General features: G+C 40.1%; 1 protein-coding gene across 1 annotated transcript; it reads right to left on the bottom strand.

Moving 5' to 3' along the window:
* Window positions 1-1,163: 1,163 nt before the first annotated feature.
* Window positions 1,164-24,479, bottom strand: LOC109051631 (Krueppel-like factor 13). Its single transcript, XM_042715576.1, has 2 exons — window positions 23,699-24,479; window positions 1,164-8,843 (listed from the first exon to the last, which is right to left on the bottom strand). The coding sequence occupies exons 1-2, from the start codon at window positions 24,147-24,149 to the stop codon at window positions 8,530-8,532; spliced, it is 765 nt and encodes a 254-aa protein (XP_042571510.1). The 5' UTR covers window positions 24,150-24,479; the 3' UTR covers window positions 1,164-8,529.
* Between the last annotated feature and the right edge of the window lie 168 nt (window positions 24,480-24,647).

Genomic DNA, 24,647 nt, shown 5'->3' with positions numbered 1-24,647 from the left:
CAGATTTTCAAAGCAGTCTTTTCTGTGTGAAATATATCACTTTAGACACATGGTATATGACGTGACACACATGTGCCAGACACATTGCTATCTTGACCCTCTTTTCAACACACAGACCTAGTTCAGTGTTGCAAATGACTAGACAGAAAACACAAATGCCACCTGTTTTGTGGTCTCTGCTGACGTGTCCCTGCACCACTTACAGTAAATATTTGCATGAACGCACCAATGCCTAGAACAAGGTGTACTTCCTGCAGACCGACGTATCTTGAGCACATTATTCTACAAAACAGGCGTCTCTCTCTTCTCGCTTCTTATTGGCATCCTGCTGAGCAACAAGTGCTACCATTGGCTGCATGCTAAAGGATTTGGGTCAATTTGTAATGCAAAGTCTGCCTAGAAATGTGCTCTGCTTGCCAAAGCTTTTGATATTCAGAACCAGGGACTGCAGTGTGCTCAGGGCTGCCAAATACTGTGCATGTCATGGATATCTTTAAGGAGTACAGTCTTAGAGACTGTAATGAAGTTACTGAGCATACAAATGAGCAGGTCTTTATGGTTTGATGGATTTGTGTAGCCTGATAAGAATGCATCTTTGAAAATTTTTACTTAAGTTTTATATTTGATATTTGATTCAGTTGGTCATATTTTTGTGATAATAACTGACTGACTGTACATTATCCTGTTTATTACGTGGCTAATAAAATAGACTGAATAAATACAAGCACATAAACATGAAATATTGATTTATTTAAATTAAAAGAAATGATAAAATATTTAAATATTTCTTCTACATTTCATTTTTTAGGTATTAATATTACCTAATAATTAATATTACATATTTTGCAATTATATTTATAAAATTCATGATAAATTAAACCAAATTAAAAATATATATATTTTTAAATAATATATTTTAAATAACACATTATAATAATATATAAAATAATTCATAATGATTCATTTATATTTAAAAATATTCCTATAAATTAATTAATTTGAAGCTAAAAACAATATCTAAAAAATAACCACTAAAAAAAAAAAATCTATATATTTAAAATAATACTTAACACACACACGCACGCACGCACACACACACACACATATACATGCATGTAAATTACACTTGGTAAATAGAAAGAAATGTCAATCAGAGGCAGTGCTTCTTAATTATGAATTTATTCTCAAATGTAAACTTCACTATTTCATGCATACAAGTTAAGACAACATACATTATTTGACAAATTCTTGTTAATTCTCATATTTGCATAGGACATAGTCACAATATTGTCTAACATGTAAAAAATAAAAGGTCATAAAAAGGTACAGCAGAGCAACCATAGACCAGCAACAATAATATAATCTGAATAATTCAAGGAACTGTACAACTGTAATACTTCACTGTAGTGATTTGGTTGATTGCAAATAAAAATCTAAATAAAAAACAGTTTCATTATGCGGCAGTTGTTTTGAATGAGGTTATGGAGAATAGAACTGGCCATTGCTAGAGAAGAGCTAATGTACAAAGTACAGAGGTGCTGGGAAATAGAAACCCAGCGTCATGTAGTCACTGGAGCAGGCATCACACGGTGTCGTTAAAATACAGACGAAAACGTACAATAGGAAGGCAAGTCGAGTTCAATCGGCGAATGTCTACAGGACAGCATGAGGCCGCTAGTGCCTCACTACAATTCAATATACAACACTTATCGAAATCTCTACGATAGGAGAACGTTTGCACACGATGTGCTTGACTGGTATGTATGAAGAGGGAGGGTTTTGAAATCACTTTGTTCCCATGTCAAGAACGTCGACCACCTGAACTGATTTCACAGGCGTCAGAGAGAAAAGTTGCATGGAAGCTGCAATGGACGAGGATGCATTCAGTCTTTTAAAGTGTCTGATCTTCAGAGCACGTTTATGGGGTTTTATCTTATGGGAAATGTCGGCGTATTAAATTGAAATGAATTTCGTCGCTCAGTAGGGGGTCGTCTACGTGATTCTCCCCAAATGAGGGGAGTTACTAGGTCACCACACCTGGGGATCAGAGACAAATGGGTGCCCTGCGCTTTTTACAGGAGTGAGGTGGTTCAAACCCAACTGCATGGTATGGCAGAAGACCAGACTAACAAAAATGACCACAGCCCTCAAAAGCAGTTAGTGTCTCCTGAGTTCAGCAAGAGACGAAACATAAACAACAGTCGAAACTAAGCCACTGCTAAGACTTAAATCCACTTCCACCATTTCAAATAAGAGGCTACCGTACGCACACCTCAACTAAATGATGTTTGTTAGCACAAAACATCGTAAATAACCATTTCTGAAGTTGTGCTCACTGTCTAGTGACTCCCAATGCATTTAGCTTTGCTAACCTGGATAGACAATCACTGTATGGCATTTACACATCCATAGGTTCTTTGGAGAAACATCTAACTGCAAAAACACAGTGTAAATTTCACCAGTAAGTGATCTTCACACCAAAACGTCCACCTGTAACTGGTGGGACTATAAAGGCAATGCTGTACAGTTGTTTTGTATGTGGACATATTCACAGATATGCATTTCTTGGACTTCTGAATGTGAATGAAGGCCAAACGTTGTCAATTATGCATGTCCATGTTGAAAAATGTCAGCCTTCTTTGATTGTTTCCACCAAAAAATAATAACTAAATGAGTTTAGGGTGCAATATATATTTTTAAAATGTCCTTCAGTTCTTTCGCTTCAATAAATAACTTTTCTGAAGCCATCAAATGACTGAATTCCAACTATGCGACATGAACATTCAATAATTCAATCCTGAAGCCTTTGGTAACATCTTTAAAACAAAAACTCAATTCTTCTAATGCCGTCACCCAATGCCAAAAGTGAGAAAGTCGTGGCACTACAGCGTCCTTGGCAGTAGCATCCTACTAAAACATCATCCTCCATCAGTTATTCAAACTGACCTTATTTTGCATGGGAAGACAATATTGGAACTCATAACTGCACATTTGTATGGAAGCCATCTTGTCTGTTCTCTATTCTAAAAGAGGGTCAAGGGTTCTGCTTAATGTATCAGAACATGGCATGGCTGTTTCTTTAGGTAAGTAGAGTATGTAGGAGTTTACAGGTGACAAATAAATGTCGGAAGAACAGCAAAGAGGGAAAAAAGTTAAGTACCAAACTGAACTAGTAACAAAAGTCATGTAATACACAGTCAAAAAGAGTAATAAGAGCAAAATAAATACATAAAGAAAAGAAGCTTTGATGCATTGGTTGGATATAAGCAGCATAATTATAGCAAATGTAATTGCAAACCTTTGGAATGGTAGAGCTTTCACGTAGAATGGTGAACAGGTTAATATCTGAGTTTTCACTTTTACTAATATGTGCATTTGTTCTGTACAACAATGACAAATTAAGAAAAACATAACTAAAAGAAAAAAAAAGTATATTCAAGATCACGCCAAAGGGGGGAAATTAGAAATACTTGCACATCTAATACATCATTCACCCCGCTACATACACATAAAAACGTACATCACTCATAAAAAACTGTACAGGTCATATTTATCTTGACTATCACTGTATATGATGAATTAAAATCACCTTGCCAATGCCTTTGGCACTCATTATTGAACTAACAAGCAGTTTGTTGAATTTAGTATTGAAGGATTCAATAAAATGCTATTAAAATCATTAGGAGGATTTTGTGAAGAAATGGCTTTGTACAAAACGAATCGTTTCTCGTTGAGTCGGGTATGTGGGTTTATGCAATCCACTGGCAGAATGAATTTCACGAAAGATGATTCGCTTTCAATATGATGCTCTGTGGCTTGTAAGACCATGATAATTCATAAAAAATATTGTATTTAAATGTACAATTCTTCCAGATATGAAATCCAACAAATCCCCCATCCCATCAAAAAAATAAAAAATAAAAAAAATCATAACCTTCTCGATTTTTATAGAGGTATGAGTTTGAAAAGATACATGACAGAAAATTTTAAAACATAGATTAAATAACAAAACAATAAAAAATTAATATGACTATCTACTCACAATGCTGTGGTCTCTATGGTAATGCATTTTATCAAACTTGATCGTGTGTATGCATCCAGTCTCATGCAATGCTTTTGAGAAGTCAGGATATTTCCCTTTTTCTCACTTAAAACCACCTTTTACCTCCATGTTTTCAAATTTGGTGGTTATACACCAATATTCTGCTGTTGCTAAAAAGCTTTCTTTCAGTGTCTTTCAGTGTCCAATTTTACTAGCATAGTTGCAGCAGACAGAAAAGAAAGCCTTATGAAACACTAACAAACTTCGCAAAAAATACCAATTATAATAATAACAGCTAGGATTTGAACAAGAAAATAATCAGAAAAAAATACAACACAATCCAGAAATATTAAACAAATAAAGAAAAATGAGTACATCCATGGGTTTTAAGCCGAGAAAAGTAGCAGGTACAGTTTGACGTGTCATGACCTAGACATGTTTCCACCTGTGTTCAATGGTCTTGCTTCGCATTCAAGTAGTATCGGTACAGTGACAAAATACAGAAAGACAAGCACGCATGTATTCATTTTTACATGTAATTCACACTAACCCGGGCTGTGAGTGACTTTGCATTGAGAAAATACATTTTCAGTAAATATCATAAGGAAAAAATATATATTTAGTTGTGTATACTCTATCTAACCAGTACCCAAATGACAGGTTTCGGGTTTTCAAGGTTCATTGAACATGTTTTTACCAGGTTTGAGAAGTACTAATGAGTTCAGACTGACCTTATTCTGCCCTGAAATACCCTCTCCTGACCAGCAGCTGGGAGTATTTGCAGATACATCAAAGGCTTGTTGAAAAGAAACTTAGTATATAAAATGTCTACAAAGGAGTTTCTTGCACACAGTGAACATACATGGCCAGCTTGCTTTGGAAGTAAAGCTGACTTGTGGAATTCAGGAGGAGAAATCTGAAATGACTTTGAAGGGCCAGGGGAGGGTGCGACCACAGCTAGACGGCTTTACGTGTGGGTTTATTGCAATAATAAGAAATAATGCCGCCGTGGCACTGTTTATTTTGATTAGGGGTGTTTTCTTTAGCTGAAAGCCGTGATTATGTGGAGGGTTTTTTGAGGGCTATGAGAGAGGCCCCTGGGAGGGGGATGGGGGCTTTTAGGAAGGATAAAAGGGGGACAAGGCCTGGCATTCACAGGCCTCCCCACCTGCTCCTCAAGCCCTGGAGCGCTCGTCCAGCTGGGCGACTCTGATGCTGGTTTCCCCGCATTGGGCATGGAGGGTGGGCAAGGAAAATGTGCAAGAGAATATGAGACGAGACAAGATGGCTGGTGTTGAATAATGAGCTTATGAATATAAAGTGAAAAACTGTCACAGAAAGCTTGCTAAATTAATATTAAAGTGTCACTTTAGGAACATTGCGCTTATGGGAAAGTGAGACAGCGGATGAAGCAGTGCCACAGTAGTTTTGATAGCGGTGCCTCGGTTCCTGGAGGGTGTTGTATGCCTTTCGCCTGAGCGAGTAAGGCCCAGTCGACAGTTTCTCATGGTAACCCTTCATCCTCGCAGGCTGAAGCGACAAAGGACGGCAAATTCATTGTTCATTTGATATGTATGATTATGTATGTACAAATCGAGTAGTACTGCCTAAAGCCCCCTTTTTAAGGAGAGTCAAGTTTGAAAGCAGCTGTTCAGTGAGGTAATGAGTGGTCGCACTGACAAATCAGTGGTCTGCAACAGTAAAACAAAAAAAGGATGCGCGAGCGTTTCCCTGTGCTTGTGGAAAAAGTGCAGTCATTTAAAGAAAGAGTGACTGATCTTGTCTGAGAAGTAGACGACAGTGCCAAACTGGGGGAAAAAATACTGATAACATCTCATTTGAAATTTCCCAACATGTTCAACTCTGATTTGATCGCATATCATGCCTATTGTCTGTGAGCCATTATGATTTGGGCTTTAACTAACCCCCCCCACCCCGGCCAGCTGCTTAGATGCTATCCAATCAGACGAGGCTATTTTCCCTCTTTAAGCTCCTGCAGTGCATTGTGGGATGCTGTTGGCGGGTGAGTGGGGAGTAGTGCAGAGGGGAGGGAGGTAAGTTTCCGTGTGAGAGAGAGGAAGCTGACTGGGTGTTTCTTCTACTGGAGTGCTCAGCTCCTGATAAAGCCTCGGTCTTTATCTGTCTCGCTATGGGCCAACCCCCTCTTTCCTGCCTCCTGTAGATAGTGCTCTTTGTTCTCATGGAGGCCTGTTGCTCTCACCACAAAGTGAAACAACCATGATGATACAAACTCTGACAATCTAGTTCACAATGAGTTGTAAATCCATGCCCCATTAGTGATCGACCGATATATATCAGCAGTGCCGGTTAATCTGCAGATATCTGGCCATTTAAAACAACAACAACAAAAAAACATATCAGCCGATAAAACTGTTTGACAGAGCAACATATCAGCTTGGGTGATTAATTGGTATTTTGTGATTATCGTATTGGCCGATAACAGTATCTTACCTACAGGTATTTGTTTAGGGCTACGTTTCCGAAAAGCATCACAAGCAACATTGATCTCTAAGATATTATTACGCTTACTATGCCTTTGGAAAATGCAGTCCACTCTGATTATTCAAGCCAATATTTATCCATTTTGAGATAACAAGTATCGGCCAACAACTGATATATCCGACTAATTATTCAACTGTAATGTTAAAATTAAGAAAATTATTGTAAACATTTTTACAATTTTTGGCCATTACATTTTATTTTGTAAATATCGGTACTACATCGGTCACTGAGAAATGCACATCGGTCAACCACTTGTCTTAAGCAGGTGCAATGACCAGTGATAACTGACAAGACATTTTGTCAACCACATGGTTTTGAATTGTGTTTGTTTTGCTGTGTACCTCTGCCCATAGTGCCATCTCACAGGTCCAAATTCCAGCTTCACATTGCCATATATTAAGCTTTAAATATGGCCACAATATAGTCACTTCAATATTTGTTACATGGCACTTGGTCTTGACACAGTGTGTGGATTTGATATCTCTTTCTTTGAAACTTTTGCTTCGGCCCTCCATCTATTTCTCTCATACGCCCACTTCTTGTCAGAAAGAGTGAGTGAGACAGAGTGCGTAAAGCTCCACTGTAATGGCTCTTGTTTCCCTGGCTAGTGTGCTATGAATAGCCCTGTGTAGGATGATGCAGTTTCCTAAGTGGAAGGCCTCTGCAGATGGAGCTCTGCAGAGGGCAGAGGGCCAGGACTTCTGCTGTTACCTGAGAGAATGCCAACATCCCTCCCTCGCTCCCTTCTTCCTCTGGGTAGAATAAAAAAAACCTCTCTGTTCTCTCGTTCACACCTTGGTCTTTGGTGGATTCTGCTCATGTGCTTTATTTGTCTTTATTTGAGTCTGAAGTAGGCGTACATCCAGACAAGTCCCTTTGAATGTGTCATACTGTAGTGAAAAACCCTGAAGTTGAATGATGAATGTGCAGTTTTTATTGAGGAAACAGCTGCTTTGAAACTTTAGCCTCCAAATTGTCAAGGGGAGTTTAGTTTAGTCCACCGAGAGAAGTGGTGCTGTCTGTTCTCTTCATTGGGTGGCTCAAGCATGTAAAAGTGGACTGATAATGACATTCAAGCTATATTGAGAGGATTCCCTTTGAAACATGGACCAACAGAGCTCTGTGTGCCCACAGGGTTAGTGGGAGATAGCGATGTTAAAAAGTCATTTCCAGTCTCAAGACAGAATTACCCACCCAACCCTTTGTATCTGGCGAGCGGTTCTGCCACTCTCGTTAAAAGAGTGATTTAAAAAAAAACAATAATAATATTAATAAAAAGTATGAATAACTGTTAAAACCCAGAATTTGCTTCCCTTGATGTGAAAACAAACCAAACCAACTCCAAAAAAAGAGTGCAAAGTTTCCTTTTGTCCAAGTGTAAGGCTGTTCCTTAATGTATGTTTATCTTCATCATGTTCATTCTTTCAAGCTAACGAGGCCATCCCTGAGCAGGGCGCAAAATTCAACCTCTGTTGAATTTCGGAGTAAAGTGATGCTTGTATTGTGCAGTCAATGTGAGTATTAAAGGAGAAAAAAAACTGTTCTGGATCCTGAGGTGTATGTGTGCCCCTCTCCCTCACCCGTTTAAAAAAAAATCTTTACCTGTCAAACCTTTCAACTTTTTAGTTCACTTGAACAGAGCGGTTGTATATGAAAGAAACAGCAACAAAAAACCCATAATGGAAAGAGGCTGTGGCCAGAAGCTATAAAAATACAGACATATGGTACATCATGTAAATATTGCCATGTGGAAAAGCCATTTTCTTTTTTGTGTTTTTTTTCTTTTCTCTTTTAGGGGTTGCACAAGAAAATTGCACTACAAGAAGCAGTTATGTACAGTACAGTACACCACAGCAAGCGACGGGTTTAGCATGGGCGCTTATCACCCCGGTAATTTTTTAGGGGAAAATGATGGATAGAGAAGTATTAAAAAATGAGCGCTGTGGGAAGAAAGTGCGGCCAGGTTAAGGCGAGTTGGCTGGGCTGAGGGTGGGGCTTGAGGCGTCGGATCGACTGTAATCGCTGAGGGAGCCGGGACGTGTGCTGCTCGAAATGGTGGCATTGCCACCGCCGTGCTGCCTCTTCAGCATGGCCGGCTGGAAATCGGAATGACGGCGTGCATGTTTCATCAGGTGATCGCTCCGCATGAAACGTTTGTCGCACAGGGGGCAGCCGAACTTCTTCTCGCCCGTGTGGGTGCGATAGTGCCGTGCCAGCTCATCAGAGCGAGCAAACTTCTTACTGCAGTCAGGCCAGGTGCAGGGAAAGGGGCGCTCTCCTGTGACAAACACATAGAGAAAGCAGAACACACAGCTGTTAGTGTTTACAATACACATTCATGATCGCTCAGACATATGTGAATTTTTCAAAACGATTGTAAAGCTAAACATTATTTTACACTCTTTTCAGATTATAAACCAGAGGTTCTCAACTCTGAGGTCCACTTTCCTGCAGAGTTTAGCTCCAATCCTAATCAAACACACATGAACAAGCTAATCAAGGCTTTCAGGATTACTAGAAAGTTACTGCCAGGCGAGTTTGATAATGGTTGGTGCTAAACTTTGCAAGAAAGTGGACCTCGAGGGCCAGAGCTGAGAACCCCTGTTTTAGGCCAATGTGCCATCTACAAATAAGAAATTGCAGCTGTGCTTCTGAGTATTTGATTGCTGAAACTTTGCGTTAAATCCATTTTTGAAAAAGTAAACTTGCTCAAAAAAACGAGGTGTTAAAGAGGCCACATCATAAACACCATCATGTGTCGCAACAGCGGTAAACTGGAGCGGTGGTGCCAACTGAAGTGAACCAAGTCCAGCCCTTATGTGGACAATGAACTCTTTCAGCACAGAATGTCCTGTGTTGACATGCCTCATTGGTATAATATACTCTTTTAAACTGATCTAGAAGCAGTTTTGCAGTTTCTCCTGGTATGCTAACATTCAGCACTCACAGAAGAAAAGGTGAACCTAAAACAGTGCACAAAAGCCATACAGGCCCCATACAAGCCAAGTTCACACTAGAGTAGCTAAACCACCAGAGAATCAAGATCAGTTCAGACTAAAACAACAGTGAATGACCTAGACCATTCAGATCCAGGTCACGCAAGATTTTACCCTCCATGGATGGCTTTTAAATTCCAAAATGAGCAGTATTAACCAGACGTGAAAGTCCTGATGTGGCACAACTATTTAGAAGCGGCTCATGAGAGCAAGCTAATCCTCTCCTATAGAAGCAAAAGTCTGCAATAAAGTTTTTTTTATTTTTGTTATTTTAACAGTAGCTAAGCTGAGTGAAAAGCCCACACATTAAACCATGAATGCACTGCATTAAAAATGAACCATGTTCTAGCCCAATAAGCATTGCATCATGCTAATTAGAGAATTATGAGAATACTGGGGGGACATGTATCACTTTGACTGCTCCAAAGAGGCTTATGGGATTAACGGTCTCATTATTGAGATAACTGATGGACACACAAACACATACTCACTGGTTTATTTGGAACTGGCACACATCTCGAATTTACCTTGCAAAGTATTTTTTCTCCCCCTCATTACCACGTTGCAGAGCCAGACAGCGAGTTTAATTAGGCAGGTTAACAGCCTTTACTATGGTACCCTGCCCCAGCTTGTACTCAAACATGAAATTAGCAGTGAGCCAGATGCATGGGAAATTATACCCTACCCCTTCCCCTTCAGGCAATAAAAGAGGGCTTTGACACAAATCTACCCAAAGCCAGATGGGTCCATATATCTCAGTTTGGTTTCCTCAGTCGTGTAAATGTGGTACTAACACCTTCTTTCTTTGTGCACACAAAGGCCCACATGTCAGATGCAACAGGTTTTTTAGCTCCATTTCATTGGTTGTCTTCCCCCTCAAATGTGAGAACTGCTTCACTTATTTTACCAGCTTTTCAATACCAGTTTTCCCTCCCTGAGCAGTGCCACCACAAAGATCTTGAAACCGCCGTTGAATACCGTACGGGTTCTATGTCTGCACTTTTCATAATTTTGAAAGGCAAAGAACGGGAAAGAAAAAAGCCAGACATGTCAGTCATTACATGGTTAAATTAGACAGAACAGGCAAAGTACACAGACATTCAGACAGCTTTTTGCTGCTGCCTTTGTTTTGTGGTTTCCCTTTAAGGCCCCAATGGAAAACAACTTCAAACGAAACATATACGTGATGCCAAATTTATGTGTGGGACGACAGCTTTGCTGGGGTCCCTTCCCCCTACTATAAAAGATTGAGAAAGCGAGAGAAACAGCAGGCAGAGTGAGTCTAGACTGCCTCCATCTAAATCTATGACCTGTCACTCACTTACAGACAGACCTGCTCCCACCATTCACACAAACACATATACAAAAATGCACTATGTGATGACATATTCCCCTTACATGTAGACCCTTGCTATGTTATGTCAACAAATAAAACCTTCACACACACATGAAAACATATTCTGTGTGTGAATGAGCTTTTGTGTCCATAACAATGTCTGTGTAGGTTTACTTGTATCTGTCATATATTATATCCTCCCACACACATCCACGTGACAAAACACACAAAAATACACAGTTACGCACACACAAACACTCAGACCCACTCTAAGTAAAGCGAAAAACACATAATCTGATACTCATTTGCCACACACATATTCAAGCCCATCCAAACATACCGCAAGTATACAAAGCCACAGTTTAAATCCACTAACCTTCAAACATGCCACACCCACGAGAACTAATCTGAGAGGGTCACTGTTGTTTGACCTTTTTTAAACATCCTGGATCTAGTCATAATTGTGGCGTATAAACATAAATACACAAGATCTAACATTAGCGTAGTAGGAATGGGGACAGAGCGGTGGATGGTCTGAGATTCTCCCTTCAGCCAACCTGTAAATTATAGTCTAATTAATATACAAAAGTCTGTGGGGACTCAAGGTTGTAAAGTGTAAGTTGTGAGTGGTGACAAGCTTCTCAGCAAAGGCAAGAGTTGCAATAGTATGAATATTTCACAGGTTTAAAAAAAAAGAGACGAGCAGGACTGGGCCTTGCAAAGGTGTGAATAGTGACATCAATACAATGCACAGGTATTAGTTTAATTCTCTTGAGAGCAAAGCAGTTGAATAAGGCAGGTTTTGAAAATCAACACATAAAACAAACAAAAAAAGGCAAAACAAAAACAAAAAACTTATTTCAGCTAGTTGTCAAAGCAACAATTTTAAGTTATTTATATGTTTAAGTTTTCCCATATAATATTAATATATTATTTTATTTATTTTAGCTTTGTTTTAATTACAGGAAACAATTTTAATAGTTTTAGGTTCTAGTCAACAATAACAACACAGTCTGCAGTTCACCGTAATAGACCAGAGGCTAGTGTGCTGGCCAGCTAGCATACAAGGTATATGCTCAACACAAAAGCATTACCTACAGACAAGACCATTCAGAACTACCACTCTTAAAATGTTCTGCTTGCATTGTGTGAACATGACTAAGAGTTCAAGTGGGACATGTTTCCAGGAATATTATTATCACCAATGAGGGCGCTCTTGACGTGGCTCTGAAGTAGGCTTATGTAAAAAGGTCACACTGTCCAGCCTGTAACAGTTTCATAACAGATGGAAGTGGCTGTGGCTCTATCCACCATGTCAAAAACACTTCCTCTTTTCGGGAAAACAATAAAGAGGCCTTAACCCATACTGTCATACTGTTCATGCAAATACCCAAAACAAAATTTATGTAAACTTTACTCATCCCCTTGCCTGTGGTCAATATATTTATTCACAGCAGTGCATCCTGGCACTTGTACAAAAGGAGACCTTTTTGAAGTGGTTTGTGTTGCATGGGCACTGGCATGTCTACACACTGATGAGCTACACCCTCTTTGGTGTGGTGAAACCAGTGCATGTGCCCAAGTCTTTTTCACAACAGGGGCCAGTAATTAGGAGAGCTTTAGATTCGACCTCTGTGTTAACGAACACAGTGACCCAGTTACCCTTTGCAGCAGTTACCTCACAGTTGCTAGTAAGGACATCCCATAGCGAAGGTAGCTGAGCAACAGTGTTTCCCTTCAGAGGCGATACCATTATGTCACAGACAGCAGCCTTACATAACTGTTCCCTTTTGGGGCCACTAGGTCAGTAAATAAACTCATACTCATGTCTTCTCTCAAGTATAACAACACATTGCAAATCCATGGCTCAGTTTCATACAGGGCCCAAAGAAAGAACAACCTCAGACTCCCTTGATTCTGCAAGAAATAGGAGAAAAGGGCCTTTTGAGGTGAACAGTCTAAGCCACAGACATCTGATCAGGCCACTATCTGAGCAACACAAGTGCAGACTGAATGTCGATCCAGGAGACTTGGTGTCGCTCACCTGTTCCAACAAGAGTTACCAGCATCTCTGTGTGGGTGAGATAAAATTTCTCAGGTTTCTTCAACCGTAAGGCCACTTATGCAGGCTGAGACGTAGGTAGGAATGGAAACAGCCAGACAAAACGTGAGAAAGTCAGGAAGACATTAAGACAGGCAGTGAGGACCTCCAGTGGGAGGTCTTACAAATCCTTCATAACCATGAGCTCAAAGTGCACTCTCTAAGCTTGCTCAAGGGCTATATACACTTGATGCCCTTGCAACATGCTCTGAAATTAGCATAGTCTAGTAGTCCAATGTCAGCTGCTGTCATTCGGAAAACAGATCTGACTGAGAAAAATGTTTTAGTAAGGTAATTAGAAGAAGACTTTGCATTCATCCTCTATACACCAAACCGACATATCCCTTGCAGGACAAGAATGGAGGACAAGAGTTTATAGTAGAAACCCTGTGCTATTTGTTCATTTTGACTGGCAAAAATGAAGGTCAGGACCAGGACAGTGGAAACTGATCTGAGATAAGTATAAAATGCCTAGTTCCAACTATAAAGATCTAGAAGGTTTGAACTTGTCTTGTTTTTGCAAGGTTTTTGGCCAAGAATTGTACAGATGGTACACGTGTCTTCAGTTATCTTTAGCCAGAGGCAAAACAAAAGTGATACAACAAATACAGATGTAAACTAGACCAAGACATGATGCTTTTAATATCTTGTGTATTAGATCCTGATGTTGCCGATGGTGATCCCAATTAGATCAGACATTCTGAATCAGGGGCACACTGTGTCCTAGCCTCCGGTCTACCACTTACTCTGATTCGTTATCTGTGGAAAACCACAAGAAGCCTGATCTCCAAAATGGCACCACAAATGTAGCTGCAGCACTTACTAGCAAGTTGTAATTTATTCCTGGTGGGCCATACAGAAGTCTGCCAGCTCAAGCCAACATTGTTAATGACAAAACTGCTTTGGGCCATTGGAGACCCAGACAGGCCTCTTCTTAATCTCAAAGTTTCCAAACCCGTCTTCAAGAAAGTTCTCAGCTTCTCTCAGCAAAGCAAACTGGGGGATTTCTGCCAACAACCAAGCTTTTCCCATTCCACCAGGGCTGAGATGCTTGTCAAGATGATCTCATCACTGCCCCATAGGAGCAGGGAATTTTGGGAGTGTATGCAATACTATCAGCATCCAAGTTGGGAGAGAGATATAGGTCACGCCCTCCATCTAACAGAGGTTGCCAAGTAGTGAGTTCACAGAGACTGCAATGCACCATGGAGACCAGAAACCACAAAGTCTGGCACAAACATAGTTTGGACTTACGTTACAGTTGTGGGCAATTTAACAAATAAGCAGTATTATCGTCATATCTGCATTAGACACTTCTGACTGCTGACTGAGCTAAAACTTTTCTGGTCAAAAAAAAGTTTTTTTTCCGAACTTTTTGACCCAGGTCACAGCATTTAGAGACAACTGTGGGAATGGAACCAAAAAGACAGAAGTACAACACACATATGTGTGTGCTAATGGAGGGAGAGGATGCGGGGAGGACTAACCACACTGAGACTTGTTGAGTCAGATCAGGCTTTCAGTACTCTGTTCGTGCCAGTGACTTAGAGAAACTGAGGATTAATTCTAATGGATGTGGGTGTAACAAAGACATTATGGCTAGGTCAGGTGCATCGATTAGGACTGGGCCAGACTTGTCCAGAGACATTGTGACAAAGGCAAATATGGTTAATTTATCATCCTCTATTGTCTTCAATGAAAAACACTAAAAACCACTTGCCTTTCAGTTGCGCATTCTCCTCCCAGGGTTTTAATGCTGTTGAGAAATGTGAACAATAGTACTGGCCTTGTGTCTAATGGAAGAGCCTTCACCATCAGGCATTTCAATCAAGCCTTCCAAGCCTAGTAGACATAACTCACTCCTCCCAGTCTCTACAGCACATGTGCACACATGGTCTAAGACACATAATATGAGGAAGCAGCCACAACTACTGCAGATTTATGTCCCCTCCCCCCTATTTTCCCACCTCACGAGGAGTGCATCTCACAGCTTTGCTCTAATCATCATTACAGCTTTGAAATGGACCTTCCTGCGGGTCCTGGCTTAACTAGGCCACTAGGATTGTTTTGTAACACAGCGTAATTATTTTAACTCCATTTTACATTAAGACAGCTGTAGCCAGCTGAAGCACGTGAACAGTAAAAGGCAAGAGCAGGTGGGTGGGGTCACCCACAGCTCTGACATTATGTACAGAAACAAAGTCTGCTAAATGTCGAGACACTGTGCTAAATTGTATTTTTATACTGTAAAAAGAGTATACAATAAATGGGTAATAACAAAAAAACACTGATGTTGAATATGAACAAGACTTCTCTTTTCAAATCCCACGTTTAAAGGACATACTGTCCTCTCTACAACTGGTTCATTTCTTTTGTCAACCACATAAACATTAGTTAAAGCTATTTGAGGCTTTGTTTACTTTCTTGAGTGATGCAAAACTTAAACGGATAGCTCATCCCAAAATGTTGATGCAAACCTGTATGAATTTCTTTCTTCATTCAGACATGTCTCATGTGTTGCAGAAGTGCTTTATTGTCGTTACAATAAAAGTCAGTTGGGTCCCATATTATTTTGGGCGTCACTGACTTTCATTAACAAAAACTGTTGGAACATTCTTTGGAATTTTTTGTTTCTGTTTTCTGCCAAAGAAAAAAAGTCATTCCATTTAAATAAATTATCTAAACATTAATTTTTGGGTTAACTATTATTTGAACATATTTAGTTTCTGAGGGTTTACCTTGAGTAAGACACCACTGACACCACTGACAGCAAGATCCTCTCAAGATCCTCCCAAGCCACCAAGTCAACCCTTCCCCCATGACTGTCCACTGAATGATCTTTTTCATCCCGCAGCCACGCCTGGAAGAGCACAGGCCCAGATCCTCCACATAAAGATTTATTAGACAGTAAGGGGTCAAACATCTCACTGGCATGAGCTAATGTCAATATAAAAGCCTGGGAGGCAACCAAGGTTCTGGCACACAGCAGAAAGCAACCTCTCTCTCCGTTTCTTTTTGTTTCTCCCCTCAATTCTCATCTCAGAAACCCAAATGCATGCACTGCTACTGCAGAGAATCACCAAATCAGATTCCCAGCAGATGCAGCTGAGCAAGTGACCTACATCTTCACTACATCTACACCCCCACACTTCTGCCTTTCCGTACAGTACATCCCCACCCACAAACTGCAGTGTTAGCGCCCCACGCAGAGTTTGCGTGAGACCCTAAGCTGACGGCTCATGCTTCAGGAAGCTGAAAATACAGCTTCACACCAGCTCCAGATCCCCTTCTTCCTGCACAGAGAAACTGACACCCATACACAGTAAATGTATGAAAGCAAAAGAGCTCAAACTATACCATGCTTCAGCAGTTCTGTCACCTTACGCCCTTATGGGTGGGGGGAGAAGATACAGGGCAATGGGGGGATGGTTAGATAGGAACAGACTTGCTTTTATAAGGCTCTGCCAAAGCTAACTAATGTATATATAAGTTGAGCACAGTTTGAAAGGTACTTATAGGAAGCGGTGGCCTAATACCAAGTCTACAGTGAGTTAACTATGACTGACTTGGTTTAATGTATAGTAAAGTCTGATTTTTTATATATATATATATATATATAATACTATAGCTTTTAATTTGAGTTTGTGTGTATAATATGGTTAAGACTGTATATATATAGAAGCTAAAGACTGTATGCTTTTCTTCATCTGAATGAAAAATAAGAGAACTGTATTCCCCTCAGTGAGGGCTGCTTCAGGAGAGATGAATACCTGCAAAAGGGTGGATGAGTGCATGATGAAACACCCAGGGGGCTTCAGCACTTCAGCCTATCATATTTGAGTGAGAGAGAAAGATGCACCAAAGCATGGTTTCTACCATGTACACAGGAGGCTGACGGTAAAAATCAGAAAAGAAACATGCTAAGTGGACAAGAACTGATGCACATAGATAAATGGTTAAACGTCCGTTTATACTAATCTTCTCTCAAACATAAACACAGGGGCACATATAAAACTCATCATTCCCAATTAACTAGCTGGTGCATATGCTGAATGGCAAGTGGGTCAGCCAAGCCCATGCACTCTTGGGTATCTAACATATATTCCGGTTACAAGGTATCAGGCCAGGGGTGTGGAACGGAATATAGTTTTAGTCAGAGAGAGTAGAATCCCTGTTGTGAAGCCATCACCCTCACACTAAGCCCCACCCCGTCCCAGCTTTGGCAATGTGCCCAGCACAGGGCAAAGGTGCCCAGATCCCATCCATCCAAACCCTACACCTGTACCATGGGCAGGATGACTGCACAGGATGTCACGTCTGTAAATAACCCAGCAAAGAGGAAAGAAAAATGGCTGACGAGTGAGTTTAATTTTGCATGTATTTGCTATAAACCTGGGAGGAGGGTGTTCTAGGAATTCGCTGCTTTAATGCGCACTTGAACCAATGTCTGATCTATTGTTCAAGTGAGACCATTTGACCACGTACACTGTTTTTGTACATACAACAAATTCTGTAGCAAAACAAGGTCATCTATACATGTCAACATCGTCAACATCAAACAATGTCAACATCGTGCACACTACCTTATCTCCCGGGACTTTAGAAGACAATACAAAGGGTCATGTAAGGAACATAAGAGTTCACGGGCCAAACAAAAAAGCTATTCAGCCGTGAAATATATCATTATGGGCTTTGTTTATGTGTATGATAAAGAGGGGTGCTGCTGGTGATTGAAACTAATGTGTACTAGCCACACACAGTGGCAGCATGACCTATACTGATGACCCTATCCATAGTGGGTCAATAACCATGTGTTTCATAACTGACAAAGTAGACAATAGACTACATCATGCTGAGTTAGGATTCAAAATTCAATGTTTTAATTTGAACAATTTTGTTAATATTAGGCAAGGGTCATCAGTTTGTAAAAATCTCATCCTGTCTTTGGTGGCACAATGTACTCATTAGCATCCTTTGCCAAACAAAGCTGCTTTAGCCAATATTGCTCATCAATTTGGGACAAAATCTGTCCTCTCCTTTTCTCCATGCATTTCGGGTTGGAGAGAAACCCCACCTCCTCACACTTGCAGGTGATCAGACAAAGCTGTCTGGTAACCTTAGACCCTCAAACTGCTGTGTTCCCCTTCTCTTCACCAACCGACTCAGCACAATGAGCAATTTGTGTACCACATTCACTCTCATCGTCTACGTCCCACCGCTCCGCTTGCTCATACTTACATTCTCAATGCAGCAGAGAATTACAAACATCTCTGAGGCCTTGGAGGTGATCTCATTTAATCACCCTTGCACAGTACATCATGCAACAGTGTGATCTGAGGCATGCTATCAATATTCAAAACTCTCTGAAGTACTTAGTGGCTTGATGTGGTAACATGCCCCTCCATTCCCCTGGAGATATTCCCATGAGTATAAGGACTAGTGATACAGGTCCTGAGTAGCCAAATCAGGATAATGAGTCTAGGAACTGGGCCCAGATGACAATATGGAGTTGTACAGGGAGCAGATTAGATTATGGGGTGAGGGAGATTAACCCAGAGGACAGGGGCCACATGTACCCATTCTGATCACGAGGGTCCGTCATGGGTTTGCCACTGAAAGCAATTTGTGAACCTAATGAACTGTTTCATTTAGCCTTGACTTTCAAAAAGAATCGGAGAGAATTATAACAAATGCAATTCTGGTGAATACTGTACCTTAAAACTTTAAAGAGGATTAAATAGGAAAGTGAGTTAATCAAAAGCAGGCTAGTTAAAGGAATATTCTGGGTTCAGTACAAGTTAAGCTCAATCAGCATTTGTGGCATATTGCTGATTTTCAGTGAATGGGGCCAATTCTTCTGAAGAGCATTTCAAATACTATAGTATTCCCACAAGACATAAACAATACAGATGGAAACCTGATTTTATTGTGCATGTAATAGTTTGTAAGTAGTAATGGCTTACTACTCTTTTGCGTAAACTTACATGCAGTTTATTGTCAATATGACAATTAAATCTTTAAAACCCTAAAATGACTTAATTTAAACAGATATACAGATCAACACAAGTTTTAACAGAAGAAAATTATGTTTTTTTCTGCTTTTAAATTCTCTAAAACCCAGAACGATTTATTACCATTGTAAGTATCTCATGTCATTTTTATATATATATATATATATATATATATATATATATATATATATATATATATATATATATATATATATATATATATATATATAAAATTGGGCATTAGTAGAATTTACATTTTGAGTTAATCAACATTACGTTAATTGCACTTAACTTAAATTGAATCCAAAATATTCCACAAAGGCTGAAAAGAAAAACAATGCTTTATTGCATTATATTAAATCTTTAAATGTGTAGAAATCTAATGCTGTAGAGGTATAAGTACTAATACAGCAGTTTCCCTTTGAGCAAGAATTTTTCAAGTGAGGTATTGCATGCAAAACACTTTCAGAGGAACTACACTTATGAGAAAAGTCACATGCACTGAAAGGACAACATGTCTTTTGTGCACAGCGAACAGCCAGAATATGTCACAGCCATGGCCTTGGCAGTCTCCTCAAGCCATGTAACTTCCTCTTCCTAAACCGAAAGTTGCAGGTTTGTGAATTTTTTTTTTATTTGTATTTTAATTTATTTTTTTGTTCCCGGATGGCCCCACACCCATTTCATCTGCATGTATGCATACCACAGGTCCTTTTCTTGACACAAGTCAACTGCGGCCTAATAAAGTAATGAGAATGTTATAAATTATCATCTGCAAGCATATTGTGCACCATTACAGTTAACAACTCATCAAATGCAAACCAAGCATCTCTCCGAATCTGTCCATCTGTGTTTATAAGGATGATTAATGAGCCCTTCCTTATCCAGCCACATGCTTGTTGGAATCTTTTCCTTTCTTTCTACCCTTTCCAAGTTTCCTGTGTGTCCTCCTATTTTGCCTTGAGACTGGGCATAGCCATAAAACATCAAATAAAAATATTATTCTTGATGCTCCTAGGCCATGAACTAATCTTAACATGATAATAAACCCTAACGAAGTGGAGATAAAAGTTCAGGATGCACCCAGAAAACAGAGGCAGTGCCAGTACAGTCAGACTAAACTGAAAAGGTCCTCTCAAAAGGTCACAAAAAGGTTATTTTGCCAGACTTATCTCAGTGAGGGATACTTTGTAGCCACAGGTTACCACAGAATTGCTAAGGGCAAGGACTTACAATACATAGTCTTTCTTTAAAAAGAAAACAAAGCTACAAATAGACCCATAACCTAAAATTGTGGGCTTGGCAAACGTATGTGGTTTAAGGCAGTAAGCAAGATGGAAAGGGTCATTTCAGTCCGCAAACAAGTGCTTTACAAAGTTATGTGAGCGAGTAACAAATTCTTGGGGAGGGAAATAACACTTAAACGACTTTGCACTGACATAGTTATTTATACTAATGCAATATTGTATAGTCTTCAGAAGTATAAAGTTAAAAGATCCTTCCATTGCTGTTTAAACAACTGCATTTGCTGCAGTGCATTTCAAAGCAGAGCCCTTTGCCACATTTCTGTGCCGTTTGATCATGACAGTACATCTGCTCCAGTTCTATCATAAAACGCCTTCTTTTTCCAGCAAGCTTGCACTTGTGATGGTTTGGGTCCTCCACCTTTCTCCTGGAACTACTCGTTCAACAGAAAAGCACAAGAACACTGCAAAGGCCTAGCAAACAAATTAAAAATAATTATTTACACTTTATTCCTAAATTGCCATGACAGACAAATGCAAAATAAGAAACGTATCAAGACCTGTTGCATTTTTCTGAAATTACTAATTGTTTTCACGAAAGTAGTTTGACAAGTGTGACTGCATCTCTGCAAATGAAGGAAAGCCCCAGAGCCCAAGCTTTTATCCTACCGCTACAGTATACGACTCCTTCGGCGACACTAAAGTAAAAAGCTGGATGAAACTTTCTGTGCCCAATTCTTGCTGAATTAAGACAAATTATTCAAAGCAGGATTCAAACCAGGACCAGCAGGGAATTCAGAGCGTTTTCTGAAGTCAGATGAGGTCTGCAGTACTTTTGTCTCCCCAAGTTTGTTTTTATAACTCTGTGTTCCCTTTTCAGTTCAAAAGCAGTGCATGGCTGGGAGAAAGATCCATCTTCTCTTTGCTCCATTGGTAGAGACTGATGGAAAATCTGCTGAGTGCTTAAGAAAGGCGCCCAGAACGGAGCAGGTTGGCTGAGCCTGGGCTGCTGAACTCAAATGACCCACATTCTCTGATTACCAAAACAAATGAGATGGAACACTCATTGTTTAACCGAATCATGGTCTGATCGCAGACCGGCGACTACAGTGAAACCCAATCTAAAGTCTGCAGTTTAGAGAACAGCCCAACTGAAAAACAGGAAGTGAGGGAGGTCTTAAATACACACTATAAACAAATTCACCACAAATTATGAACTGAGCTGTTTATCTGCTCTAAATGACTTACTGTGACATGTAAACACAAAACTAGACACATAACCAACACCATGGAATGCAACTGAAGCTGGAGTTTTACAGAAACATATGACAGAATGCAGGGTGGTATGTGGTGTGTTCTGACATAAACATGCCATTATATATACCGTAAAAGACCCAACGTGTTATCAAGCAAAGTAGATGACACGCCCACCTTGAGTACTTCAAAACTTTAAAGTTATATAATATATACAAGCCTTTTGAACTAAAAATCCAATCAACACACACTATACACAGTATGTATTACTTTAAAGTCAATGTGAGGTTTTGGGGTAGTCCTGCTTTACAAAGATATGCTATTCATGGCAGTAAATCCTGGTAGAATTAAAAGATGGTAGCATTATTGGTAGTACATTCTGACTGCATTTTTCTACCTGATGAGATGTGCTGTGTTGTAATTTCAAAGACTGTTTAAAATGGTAGATCATCATAAGCAAGTAGGTCAAATTTTCAGAACCCCATAACCACAAGGACTGAGTCACTATGGTTTATTAGTTGGGTTCTGGATTACTGAGGATGACTAGTTTATTTAGATTTTTGTTATATGTTGTTTTTATGTTTTTTTGCAGCAGTGTTTTAATTAGAATGTTACCACAACAGCTACTAATTTTGCACAGTAATTATACAGTCTACCTTAAGATCTATAAATGGATGTGCAACCCAACATATTTTCAAAGTCAGTATTGCACATCCATTGTAATCAATATAGACACGTCTCCCCCCATAATATTCAGATAACTGTGGTTGACAATGTGCTTTCCAATTACAAATTCTTAAATGTCTGTCTACATTTCATAAAATATGCAGAGAGTGTATCACACATTGACACCAGACGACTCAATCGGATCTATTTTTCCTGATAAAACCCAAGGCACTGTCTGAACAATCATTATTTTGAGTAACCAGGGGTGTGTTTAGGAAAACCCTAACACACTTCTGCGGATTTATCTCTGATCTGACGCCTTTAGGTGTCAAGAATGTTTCAATTTAGAGCAGGGATTCCTGTCAAAAGGTCCATCTATTGCCTGAAGTGACAGCAACACGGCATTAATAAAATGAGAGTGGCAGAATTACACATCACGAGGCGTGAAAAGGAGCAACAAAATGTATAATTACTTCTCTAAATGTACTTTCCATCCCAACCGTCAATTATAAAGGCTTGATGTGTGCGCTGAGGGCGGGTGCGCTGCGCGGTTCAGCACTCGGCTGGTCGAGTCTGTTGCTGGCCAGATCAGCTGGCATTCTGTCCGACGGGGGTGTGGCACATCACAACAAAGAGCTTAACAGTCAAACAAGCAACCGCAGAAGTCTCAACAACCCCCATATTTTATTCATTTTTTAAACCCCCCTTGCATATATCCAAAGGACTTACGCAAAGAAAATCAAATTATGCGCGAACCTGCTGTTTTTGGACTTTCTAAGGCGTTTGCTGTCTGCACCGAGAGCTATTGCCAGTGACTTTTCACAAACTACCACCATCGCCTCCTGAAACTATAGCCTACAAGACTTTTATGAGCGATTACATCATGGGGTGCCTGACGCTTTTTGCGCCAGCAATGTGATAGTTTTAACTGCGAGCAGATTTTTATGCGAATGTATTGAATGCAGAGAGTGCACATGTGTCTGTATGCATGAGCACGTTCGCACATATGTTGCAGGTATTTTTGTTTGTCTGTTTAATTTTTATTTTGTAATACAATGTTGTCACTTTTGTTATTTTTATTAACATTCCTGCCACTTTATTTATTTATTTTTTCTGTCACCGTTTTATTGGGTGTATTAATGCGCTGGCAGTATTGTAAGCAGAACAATCGTGCCAATAAAGTGCTTTGAACTTGAAACTGAAAACTGGGCATATGTGTGTTGAGTTGGCTCATATAGGCGAGGCACCGGGGGGAGAAGAACTGTTGCTGTTTACCATATAGCTTCCTCATAGTGGGCGTGAGAGTATGCTACTTACCGCAAATAACAATTTATTTCCTTTAAAACGACTAGTTAGAGTAAATTCATGTTTAATAGAGAATATCACTGCAACACAACAGTTGTCCCATCAGGTAAAAACTGAGCTTGTTCGGAACACTGTGTGCCCAAAGTGTGCGAACGCGTAAATGTCGCGATGTTTACATTGGATCTGCGAAACGGCAATATTGTTGGGAATGGAAACTGACCTGTATGTGTCCTTAGGTGGGCTTTGAGATGGGACGATTTGCCATAAACTTTTTCACAACCTGAATAGTGGCATTTGTGCTTTTTCTGTGGGGGTTCTTGTTCAATTCGACCCCTGAATCGTTTGCTTCTTTGTTTAAGAGCAGAGTCGCCGATGATGGTGGTAGGTGTGGCAGAGTTCCCATCATCTCTGGTTAGGGTTGCTGTTGGTGGCGCGCTCTCCTCCTTTATTTTTGCCTGCTCGGCAAAATTGGTGGGGGTCTGTTGATTAAAATCCGCCAGAATTCTCGCCACCACAAAAAGAGATGAGTTGTCCTTCAAAGGCTCCTTGTTTTCTTCTCCATTCCTCTGTGCAGCCGCAGTTTCGGGCTTGATCTCTCTATTCCCTTTTGGACCGTGGACAATTGCTTGGCTGGACATTGACACAAGGCACTCTGCTGCGAAGTGATCCATTTCCTTGAAGAGTAGAAGTTGTTTCTTTATGACATTCAAACCCAATGCCAGTAGACCATTGAACTCAGTAGATCCCTTTGTGTGATGCTGAATAGGCAGCTCTCATAAGCAAACTCACTTTGCACTATCTTACCGGCTTTTCAGCAACACTGACATCCTGCACGTAAATCATGCGAGATCGAGTCGTGAGCGCGCCACACCGACTGCTTTCGTCCTTTAGAGATAAGTTTTCGGTGTTGAGAGCTCTGAAAACTTGTCTGGATTGAGTATCAAAACTCCCATCGTGGCTGTAGTTCTCACAACGTTAAAGTGACAGTATGCTGTGCGCCGATTAGAGCTGATTGTATCCATGTTGGGGGCGTGTCAGTCGGAAGCGTATGGCAACGTCACCGAGCCGGCGCGCACTCATTGGATGGCGATGTGCCCCGGAGTGCACTGCCTTACTTGCCCCAACCAAACTTTTAGAAAGTATAAAAGAAACTTCACTCAGAACCTAAA

This window comes from Cyprinus carpio, chromosome A25 (assembly GCF_018340385.1).
Source record: "Cyprinus carpio isolate SPL01 chromosome A25, ASM1834038v1, whole genome shotgun sequence".
NCBI lineage: Eukaryota > Metazoa > Chordata > Actinopteri > Cypriniformes > Cyprinidae > Cyprinus > Cyprinus carpio.
The sequence above is the reverse complement of the archived record's forward strand: the minus strand, read 5'-3'. Positions and strand labels throughout refer to the sequence as shown.